A 12,076-nucleotide genomic window follows, 5' to 3' on the forward strand; every position below is an offset into this window, starting at 1 on the left:
AAGTATAAAGAGATGGCGAGATCTAGCCTATAGTTATCGATATTAATCAATCAATCAAAATTAAAATATAAAAAACTTATTAGAGTGCAGTATTCGACAAAAAATGGTAGAATATTATGCTATATCTATGACTAGGTATATCAAATCGTTTAAGCTTACTCACTTTAATTATTGCATGTTATATAGTTTATATATTCTATTTAAAAATGTTTAATCTGTACCAAAATAAAATAGTTCTGACGATAAGGCTAGGAGCATTAAGATACGGTTTGTGAGCCACTTAATTTTTTTGTTTAATTTTGTGATATTTTGTTATTATTTGGTAAAAATTTACTACCTATACAAAAAGTTATTAGGATAAAATGAAAAACATATAGTCTTCCTCCACGCGTTTATTCCATATATAAAAAAAATTTTATTAGTTAAAAATTATATAAAAATTTGCAAGACACATATTAACTTTAAACAATGTTTTCTTGTTTACACAGGTGATTATTACGGCGATGATTTAAGTATAAGACTATTATTTTAAAAATCGCTCATCCAGAGATATTCAGCTCGATCTATCTTAATTTGCATAATTACATATACGAATAGTATAATTTTATTATCTGGGGTATCTTAAACCTCAGTCTAAGATAGGGATTATGTATGGGCATTGTATGTTTAAAGTTTGGTCTTCTCTATATTTACAGGTCTTGCCTATTTTTTTTTAGATTCGGACACACGGAGATTGTTCTAAAGGTAATTTTATTTTTGTGCATAATTTAATTGTGCGCAAAGAACAATTTGCTTGATAAAATATGGTATTTGAAAAAAAAATTGTTAAAAACTAATTTACATAAAACGGTCTAGGAGACAAAGTTAATTAATGACAATTAAATAAAATTTTGGAAAATATTTAAATTAAACACATCTGAAGTAAATTTGGAAACACTTTTAGAAGTGTTGAAAGAAATGAACTAACGTTTAGACGTTAGTTCATCAAAAACACAAAAATTCATCGTAGTATATTAGGGGGTTAACAATGTAACAATTAATACCAATTGACTATAAAAGACCGAAATATTGAAAATGTAAAATATTAAGATTTAAAGAAAAGTTAATAGAAAATAAAATGTCCTTGTTAGTATAGTTTTGAATATCTCGACATTCTTGTTGTTAAGAATATCTCGACATCTGTTTGGCACACTCCTAATTAATTGTCAATGTCGTTTTGCTCAATTCGTAGTGATTAGTATTGCCTACAGTTCAGCAACTCTTCTTTTGTCTGGAACACTATTCCTCGTATTTAAACACGTCTGTTCAACATATCCCACGGTCCAAATCTACCCCAAGAGGATTTAAGTCAGGGGATTGTGCAGGCCATGATAATACCTAAATAATGTGATCCTTCAAAAAGTTTTTAGCAGATCTTGCAATATGCGGAGGTGCATTGTCGTGCATGCGTATACAATTTTCATCAAATTCTGTATCGAGTGTATGAACAAAATAAATCTAAATCAGAGAGATTTCCCACATTTTCCGGGACACCCTGCATATAACAACAAATTGTGTTGCCAACGTTTTTCGGAGCCCAAAGAAAACGTTAATGCATTCAAATACCATGTTTTGGAAGTACCTTAATTGGAATACAAAGTGTTCCGAGGAAAATGGTTCGAGTGCATGCAATGTACTGGACATTATGGAGAATAATTTGAAAAACAAGAAAGTTAGTTTTCGTAACAAATTACTCTCTTTTTCGTATTAGGCTTAAAATAAAAATAGAAAAAATTCTCCTAGTTGTCAATTAGCCGATCGAAGATGATAACCGAGGTATAATCGGTTATCCTATTTAATCGATAATTAATCAAAATTCAGACTTTTGATTATTGCAGTAATAACTTGTGGTGTGTGTCTTAAACTCATCAGAAATAAATAAACCTTTGTATTTATAAGTATATATGCTTATATTTATACTAATAGAAAAGTAGTTCGATTATAAAGAAATTATAAACTTTATAGGTATGAAATAAATAGAACTAAAAAACTTATAGTTATACGTTTTTTCTTATGTATTACACAGATCAAACATTTCTAAAAAATCTAACAAATAAAGCGCCTGCATGATATATTGGCTGTAATCTTGGCGTGTCAACTTAAAATGATAAATATATGAAATATTCGCACTGTCTCAATACCTTTTTATTAAAAATTACAAGAATAATTTAAGCCTAAATGTTTATTATATTCCATTTATCTATAACTATGACAATACAGTAATCCTTTAAAGTACACTAGGAATACTTAAATAATAAATTTTTGATGCCTAAGTACTAAATTACAATGTATGAACCTAAAACTAAAACTTTTAATTCTCAGTTGCGGGGCTACTTTTCTTCTTTTTCTTTGTCGCTCCCGCTGGTTTCTTTTTTCTTCCCTAAATAAAAAATAATAATTATTAAAATGTTTATTAAAAAAAATATTAAATTATTATATATTTAATATTTATATATATAACTTCCTTGCTTTTTGAGCAAAGCAAATTAAATTTGGTACATAGATATGTTACATAAATGTAAATTTTTTGACATATTCCTTTCTTTTCTGTCACTTATGTGTGAAAAATCACAAGGAGGTTATCATGGTTTTTAAAATACCATTTTCTATAATACGAAATATGTTATAATATACTGTGTCCCATTTTCTAAAATTAGAAATTTAACGTTATTCCCTGGAAGTGACAGAGAACAGTTCAATTCGTCAAAAACGTATGAGTTTACGTAATTTACCAACTTTATTTCTTTTGCTTAAAAAACAAAGGAGCTATAGTGTTCCCTTTATCCTGGGCCACCCAGTATACGTATTTTTATTAGCATCTGCAGTAATAAAATTTTATACCAATGATACGCGGCGTGGTAATGTCTATTATCTTTTTACAGGTAACGCGCTATCGATCGTAAAATAATGTATTTATTAATACATAAAGTGCATTATAAAATATTTAATATCTATAATAGAAATTTTAGATTCAGTTAATAGTCAATAAGTCACCATCATTGATCGACTGGTGCCTCTCAGGCATGTTCAATTATTAATGTAGATCCTAGATAATCCGCATTTGAATATTTTGCATTTCAAAGGACAAATTTATAAAGTGATAATCCGAACTCTACCCCAGTGAACCGAATTGTTAGTTCAGAAGGGAAAAATGTGTTGGCACTGTTTTTATTTTGGATAATGCCCATCGAATTATCTAGTATAACAGCATTGCTGTTGTTTTCGTTCCCCAATGTTATTCTAGCCCTTAAATCAACATGCGATAGAGGCTCTGAAATTGTTTTTTTTTGCTTAAAAAACATGTTAACAATAATTCCGATATGAAGCCAACATAACACTCTATAGGACTTGTTCTGGCCTTAGGTAAAATTTGTATTATGTTTAATTTAAAATCATAATTTAAACGACATTCTGTGACCCAATATGGAAAATTGCTAGATTTTGGGAACTGATAAATTGACGTGAAGTACTGCAAAAACCAATCGAATTGTTTGAGTTTTTAAGTTTTAAAATAGTTATTATAAATAATGTATTGAACATATTTTAATTTAGCAATAGTCCATTTAATTCATTTATGTATTAAGGGAGTTAAAGGAGTATAAAGACATTTTAAAAGAGGGAAGTGGCTGAGTAGGAAATAATCAAACAAGATGTATCTAAAGCAAATTGTTTGTATTATCTTAAGAAAGCGCTTTCGGCGTATGAGCCATTATCAGTGCTAATTGTCAGTTACGCAGTAAGTAGCTTTTTTGAACTTTTTGAAAATTAATGTTCATTTCAAGAAAATTTAAGTCCTCGACAAATTCTCAAACCATAAATGAATTCTTAAAAAATACTTATTCTAATTTAATTTTAATTTGAATAGTTATTGATCGGAAAATCCATACAAATCAGAAAAAGTTTGTTCAAAGTTCAATCAAAAACTACAGAAATCAGCCATTGTTTAAGCCGACTTTTCGATCGTTTTTGATCCTACTGACACTAAAATTTAAGAAACTTTTCTTTTAGTAACAACACGTACCATTTTAGCAGTAATATCAGGGTATTAGGGTTACTTTTAAAATAGAACTTTGCAGTTTTCGCGAACCTGCGTCATTTTTTTGTGAATCTAATAGAGCTACAAGTAGCCTCAGTCATAATTTCAAAGGTCTATTTATACATATCAGTCAATAATTTTTCTCTAATTTCAAATCTAAATAACAATAAAAAAGACCAAATTAACAAAAAATAAAGGACATAATACCAAGAAACCAAAAAAAAAATAGAAATCCTACTAATGGTAACCTGCTACATAAACATTACAAATACTACTAATTAAATTATTGATAATAACACATATGTATATGTATATACTCTCAATCAATACGGCAAAAAATTAATACGACAAAAAGGTAACTTAACCGATTTAAAGACATTAAATACATCGAGACTAAAATTATTTATTAGGGTCAAATTCCTGTTGATAGGTTTTTTACACCAGGCAATGTTCTATGAAAGAGAATATAGAATAGTGGCTGGTGTTTTAGCTGTTGGTACGGTATATTAAAACCAATTAAATTTACAAGAATAGGACAGTCCAACAAACATAAATAGTATACCAAATCTCTCTCTGCGAGTACTAAGTGGAGGCAAGTTTAACTGTTATTCCTTCACACTGTAATCATGGTTCTTTATTCTAATTCCGTCCTTAAAAGCACATATTTACTCTCAGAAAGTTATGTTGAACCCGTTCTAACGAAAGTGTGTGATTTAGAAATTAAGGTGACCACACAACTGATCAGTATTCCAAGATAGACCTTACTAACGCACAGTAAAAAAATCTGCTAACCCTCACAGAAAAATACTGGCAATTTCTTAGAACAAACCGAAGTACCTTTCAGCTTTTTACAGACTTGGAACTGATCAACAAAGGTTGACCTGCTATCTGAAAGGACACTCATATCCTTAATAGTAGTGAAACACTGAATGGATCTACCATTGATAGGATAGGAAGATAGAAACTTCCTTTTGAATAGAAACACTTTGCGCGTAAAACTAATAAATACGCACTTCTTTATGTTAAGATTCAGCTGATTTTTCGTACAATAAACACAAAATCTATGAAGATCTTGTTGCAGAAGTTTCTGGTCTAATGGATTCATAGTAGATCTCCAAAGTTTCAAATCATCAGCAACTTTTAGACATTGACTGTTCTCAAAACAATAAGTATACACAAATATATTCAAGAATAGAGGCGAACAATGTCCGTTTTGAGGCACACCTGAATTGACGTATATGATATCAGATAAGAAGCCACCAATTTTAACATGCTGCACACGACCAAACAATAAACTGGAAAACTATAACATTAACCCGATTGAATGCCTTGGAAAAGTCAGTATAGTTAGCCTACCTGTTTAAGCCTCTTTGATGAATGTCTGGTTGGTAGGTAATCAAATTCGTAAATATAGATTTGTTTTGACAAAAAGTTATGTTGATTCTCAGATATTACATTTTTGCTTAGCCCGCAAAGCTGTTGGGCAACTAGAGAATGAAACAGCTTAGGAATAGCTAACTGGATACAGACACTGCGGTAATTTTCAATATTATTTATAGCTCCACTCTTGAAAATTGTAAAAAATAAGAAAACTGCAAAAATCCTTAAAAATAACAGAGGCACTCTGCAATTACAACCAAAATAAGATTCGATGGTGATCGGCTAATAAAAAACGGTAAAAATAAAATTAGTAGATCGAATTAGAGGAGAATATATTTAAAAAGCAAATCCACCTCAAAACTGGCCTATATTTCGGACAATTAGTTCGTATTATTTTAGTTTTTTAGCCAATCTGCAAAGCATTCTTTACCTATAAAGAAATATATTTATAACTGCTTAAAATTAATTTGATTAACTTTAGCATAGCATCATTAAAGTTTCTTTTAAGGCACACTCATTCACATGCTAGTTAGTATTAAGCTACCCTAACACAAACTGTAAAGAGATATTTTGGGACTATTATTTTAGCTCTAAGTAAAAATAATTCTTAATCAATTAGACAATTTAAACTTCAAATAAATTTCCAAAAGTTTTAAAATATCTCTTAACGGATAAAAAATAAATGGCTTATTCTAATGCCTTATTTTTAATTTTATTTTTTATCCGTACAACACTAAAACACACCGATTAGTAAAAAAAACCTGTTTACCAACCTTACCTTGGTCCTCGCTCTTACCGGACCCCTGAGAGGAATCCGGTCCGGGATACGGGCCGGGTTGCGTTCCCTGCGGAGATCCTCCTGCTGGATCGGGAGATCCCTCATGTGAGGAAGGGGTGTAGGGATTGGCACGACCCTGTAAGTTTGTTTATTTTATAAAAAATATGATTGAATAGACGTTTTTAAATCATTTAATAAAGTCCATAAAATGTGAAAATATTCCAATGACTTAAAATGCGGCCCAACCCACTTTAAACCAAAAAAATCAATAAAAAGCAGGTCCCATATTTCCCCGATTAGGTGCTTGAACGTGAATACATGCATCCCGCTCTTTCACAAGGAAGAAGATAACGTCGTTATAATAGGTAAACCTGTCCACTTTATTCCTCACAGTACTCTTGGAAATTTGCTGGTGTCTCTTAACAAGCCTGTGTCGTTGCACTTGGAAAATATTTATAACATATTTTAGGTTCTAAAAGTGCCGATTATTATGACGACGTAAATCATGAAAATTTCATGATATAGGTGAAAACCAGATTCAGTCTTAGTTTTACAATGCATCATACCATAATGTACAAGTAAAAAAGAATATTACCTCAGGAAGTAAGAAACAACTCATAATTGATTGGCTTAAGGAGCATAATTTAGAATATGACGAGAAAGTGACAAAAATGGAACTTTATGAAATAATTCTTCAAAATAAAAAATTTTATCCAATAAAGTGCAAACCTGACGAACTAATGGAAAGTCACGGACATTCAAGAATTAAGCCGCGTTGAAAAAATCTTGGCCACTTTTAAGAACTGGGCTAGTAGAAATACAACTTTTAAGTTGGCAGATGTTGAGGCAAAAATGTGCAGATCTGTCGGTGAGTAGAGAAGCATTTATGAGCATATCGATAAAATTAAGGAAAAATATATAAAAGATCATAATCTTTTCGATAAAACTTTATATTTCCTAGAATTTACTGTAAATACTAGTTTAATAGATGAAGATCTGAAAACGAGTTCCGAAGAATCTAATCCGTAAAATTTAATAATATATGTATTATATATCATATTATGTAGGATTTTATGAGCAATAAAATTTATGAACCCTTATTCGGAATTTTATTTTTAATATAAACAATTATTGCTTTTGTTTAATATCTTTAATAGCTGAAGAAAGAAAAGAAACAGATGTTTTAAAACATATTTTAAAAATTTATTTTAGTTTTAAACATTTTTATAACAAGATTTCAACAGATTTAAAAAAAAACTTAGAGGATATATTATTAAATAATGATTAGATTAAAGAATATCAAATAATGTTTGCATCATAATGAGTATAAAACAAAAACATACTTTTTAATACGTAATGAAAACGTTATTTTATGGATCTAAAGAAATATCTGTACGTAACGCTAACACTTATATCCACATAGGCATAAATAAAGCAAAGAAAAGTATAAATTTATTTAAAGCTATTTTAAATTCAATTTTTTAAATAATAATTTAACACAATGCACCCTCCGACACTGATTGTGTCGGAGTATTTTATGGACTCTATAATATCGCATCTTGTAAGCACTATTATATGGGAGATTTCTGCAAGGTAAGGGGTAAACTTTCACTACGTTTTCTTTAAATAAATTCGAGAAGAAAATGTCCCATAAACATGGGTCCGCAAATGCTTCTTCATCAAGATATATTTTTTTAATTTTAAAATCTTTTCTGGCCCCCCTCGTTCATCGGATTTAAAGCCTTTGGACTATTAATTGTGGGAGCGATGAAGAGTGAAGCATGGCGATAAATTACATACCAGGGCTAAACTGCTTCCTAAAATTACTAATCGTAAAATTCATAAATTAACTGGATAAGGAATTTTCAACTAAATTGATACTACGAGAATAAAAGCAAAGTGCTAAATAATTAACTTTTTTTTGATGAATTTTGGGATTTGCTAACTGCAAACACATTTTTTCAACACATTTAGACCTGGTTCTCGTGTCTTCTTCACTGCCATAATATAGTAGACATATGGTCAGTGTTTACATTTTAAACCTTGGCAAACCTTTCGGTGTGGTTCTTAATTGATCCTTAAATATATTTGATCTTATTTTAATAAAAACCCATCAGAATCCAAGAAATTAGGAGCCCTGAGATACCAGGCCTTCCATACTGCATTATTTATACTTTACGGTACTATATATACTATATACCTAATAGCTAGCCTTAATCAAAAACCCTGTATAATATACAGATTATTCCATAATTTTTTTTTGGATAATGCGATGCTCGTGTATTTTTTTAAAGCAAACAATAAATATAAGTATACACATATAAACAGATATACTTATTCTTTCTCAGATTCATCATGGGCAAAATATTAATTTACAGATAAAGAACTTGTATTTAATCTAACTATATTTTAAAAAAATTATAATATCCATAATATAAGACTAAATCCACAGGATAAGAAATACGAGTTATTGAAAACAGGGGTACAAGGGTTACCCAAAAATAAAAAGCATGGGCGGAGTTTGTGTCGTACATGTTTTTGCCACTAGATAATAAATAAATTTTGATTTCTACTCGGTTAAAATGCTGCTAAAACTGTTTCAATATTGAAAACCTGCTTACAAAGATAATACAAATAATGCTATAGGAAAGACTCAAGTATATGAGTGGCTTTCTCGGTTTACGAATATAATTAATGTTTAAAAATATGATTGATGACCAACTTCGTTCTGGACGTCCATCGACCTCCCGAATCGATGAAATTATTGAAACAATTCGAGATCTTGTGCTCACAGATCATCGACAGACTATAAAATTGATCAATTATTAAAGAGGAATGGGTTGGGTTGGAGCTCGATTCAGCGAAGTTTAACGCATTATTTGAAAATGAAGGGGACTGCAAATCAAAAAGAGTATGAAGTTACAACATACATGTTATGTTTTAAAACAACATCTTGAAATTGATCCAGATGTTTTATTTCCATACATGAAGAGGGGCATCAAAAGACACTGATTAGACAACATTGAAACAGAACGAGGGAGGAGCTGTCAGCAATTTCCAAAAATGACTACAAAAAATGTTTTAGTAGAAGAACTACAAAAGAGCGAGACAAACGTAACAGAGAGAAAAAAGGCGACAAGACTGTATTGTTAGATTTTAAAAAACATTCCCTTTTTTTGGTACCCCTTATAATTTTGTCGCAACCTAAAAGTTTACTAATGCGTTGCTAGTTTTAATTTAAAGAGAAATTTTTTCGGTACCCAGGGATCACAGGACTACGTGTTTAAAACCTTAATTATTCTTTATTGATATATATTATGTAACTAACCTCTCGAATATTAATATATCTAGATATTACATAATCTTCACAAATCACCAGAATTCATTCAGAAATAATTTTTAAAGGATTTGCATACGGGCTGATGGAAGGTAACCTTCTCACTTATATTCGAATACTCATGTCCAGAAAAAATGTACAACAAAAAATAAAGAGCGGCTATTAAAAAAGGATTCTAAGTAAATATACGTAAATAATATGTCCTTACTTTACATTACATATGAAAATTATTTTACCTGCGGTGGATATTGAGGATATCCTTGGGGAGGATAATGGCCGTAACCAGGATACTGGCCTGGTTGAGGCGGATAACCTGGTTGGTGAGGAGCATATCCTGCCGGTTGTTGTCCAGGAGGATAACCATAACCTTGATGTGGTGGTGGTCTAGCTGGTAAAGGTACCCCTTGTTGGTGTGGTGTTGGAGACCCTACATATTTTATTACTAATAGATAATGCGTATTTTTATATTTAAATTAAAGGGTCGTTCTCCAGAAAGCATATTATTAGATACAAAGAAACGTAGTAGCATTCACTTACATTTTAAGATATAATTGTTAAATTAAAAATTATTCTAGAGTGGTAAGACCAATATTAAGAACAAGATATGACATGGAAGAAAAGACTCTGGCTGTGTTGATTTGTATTTAATTTAAGGAATGCATCATCTATATAGAATAGGCTTTGTTAAATACATAGGAGGACTTGTCACAAATAGGAATTGTTTGGCAAAAATATGTTCTTTATAAGGTGGAGCTTCAGGAATAATTTTTTAGAGCCAAGATCTCAGTGATGTTGATTTCTTGAATTTTAAGCATGATTTAGTTTTTTTTGCAATCTATTATAGGTATCTACTATAGAGCTTGAAGACATACAAGTTTTAACAGTAAACAGTAAGTTTATGTAGAACAAAAATTTACGTTGGGCTGGAATTACTAGTACATTACAAAAATGTGCACTGTATACATGAGTTTCCAAGTTAAATGTTATTAATTTGACGGTAAAAAATATATATGTGACGATTGCGATAAGAAAGACCTTAATGATGACCTTATTTCATCCCAGGTTGCTACCTTTTTATGCAAATTGCAAACTAAGGATAATGACCGGAATTACCGGAAATACTTGCAGATAGATAAGAAATTGTGAATATAGAAAAACTAATTTAAGATTATATTAATTATATAGGAGTTAAACCAGTAATGTGAAGTATTTAAAAGTATTTTAAGTGTTTAGACAAGTCGTACTTAAAAGGTTTCTTTTGACGACTACCTTGCTCAATTATTTAACTTAAATATTTTACAGCATAACTAATTTTTCTTTTTTGAAACAAGTAAAAAATTATTGTACAAAATTAAATATAAATTTACTTTAATAGTTTAATACTACTTTAAAAAAAATTAATATAACCAAAATAAGCAACGTCTTATCTTGCTTGCTTATTCCAAATAGTTTATTTTGATCGCACCTCTTCAATTTCATTGTGTGACAGTCTATATCTACATCTATAAACTCCTAAGATTATAAATTTTAAGAAAATCCTTGTCAACAATAACTAAATAAATAGATATGACATGAAAACCAACAGATTACTCAAGCCCAGTAAAGTGAAGCCCTCTGTTGCTACATTTTAAACCTTTTTGAACCAATTACTTGTTTTCATTTTTACGGATTAATTATTATTTAATTATTATTTTATTTTTTTTTCTATCGATGCAAACGATAGTATTTTTAAGTAAATTATTCACTAAATGTAAATAATACCCATGAACTTTAAATAAACATATGCTTATATCCGGAGCCTCTTTAACCCCAAAATTATTTAGGAAAGAGGTAAAGAAATTGTTAATTGAAAAGTATTGAAGAATAGAGAGTTTTAAGGTTTGTTGTCCTTTAATTTATACTCTTTAGGCAGTTTGCGGTTATTTGTTGTTTTTTATCCAAACAGTGGAAACCTTAAAATAAGCACTTTTAAGGTTGCAGAAAATATCCTTTGTAATTGTGCAAAGGAGTGGAAGATGCTTGGTAGGTTGATAATATTAATTCCATGCCTATACATTGTGCCATAACTTAATACCCATGGCTACTGGACTAAACATTAACAATGTATTTTGTAAAATATTTAGTTTAAAAATTTCTGAACCAATTATAAAAGTTCATAAATTTTCTCGCGTTGATGATTTTATAATAGGTTTTGTTTCAATAAACTTAATTAATAATAGACTTTTTTTTTTACTTGAAAAATCTCACCTTGATGAGGGTATTGCTGCGGGTAAGGTTGCGATGGCGGTATCATGGGTCCTGGATGTGATGGAACTGGACCTTGTGTTGGGGGTGGATGTCCCGGGTGAGCTGAAGATCCAGTTGGTCCACTGTGTGGTGACGGCACACCTGGTGAACCGCTCGAACCTTGGGGTGGAGCTGGGTGTCCCTATAAGACAGAAATACATTTCATACTAGGTTACAAATGTATGTAATTATCATGCTACAACTGCTTGTATGTGTTTAG

General features: G+C 30.3%; 1 protein-coding gene across 6 annotated transcripts in view; it reads right to left on the bottom strand.

Annotated features, from left to right (window-relative positions):
• Positions 1 to 2,168: 2,168 nt before the first annotated feature.
• LOC126741220 (pre-mRNA 3' end processing protein WDR33-like) overlaps positions 2,169 to 12,076 on the bottom strand; it is a 28,927-nt gene continuing 19,019 nt past the window's right edge. For 5 of the 6 annotated variants that reach the window (XM_050447591.1, XM_050447587.1, XM_050447586.1 and 2 more), the window contains 4 exons: positions 11,818 to 11,998; positions 9,807 to 9,997; positions 6,229 to 6,369; positions 2,169 to 2,419 (listed from right to left, as the gene is read on the bottom strand). In XM_050447591.1, coding sequence (XP_050303548.1) covers positions 2,351 to 2,419; positions 6,229 to 6,369; positions 9,807 to 9,997; positions 11,818 to 11,998 — 582 coding nt within the window. In that variant the 3' untranslated portion in view covers positions 2,169 to 2,350. The remainder of the gene's footprint in view (positions 2,420 to 6,228; positions 6,370 to 9,806; positions 9,998 to 11,817; positions 11,999 to 12,076) is intronic. The other variant, XM_050447589.1, reaches the window with a different exon arrangement.

The sequence above is a fragment of the Anthonomus grandis genome, chromosome 10 (genome assembly GCF_022605725.1).
Source record: "Anthonomus grandis grandis chromosome 10, icAntGran1.3, whole genome shotgun sequence".
In the NCBI taxonomy this organism is placed as follows: Eukaryota; Metazoa; Arthropoda; class Insecta; order Coleoptera; family Curculionidae; genus Anthonomus; species Anthonomus grandis.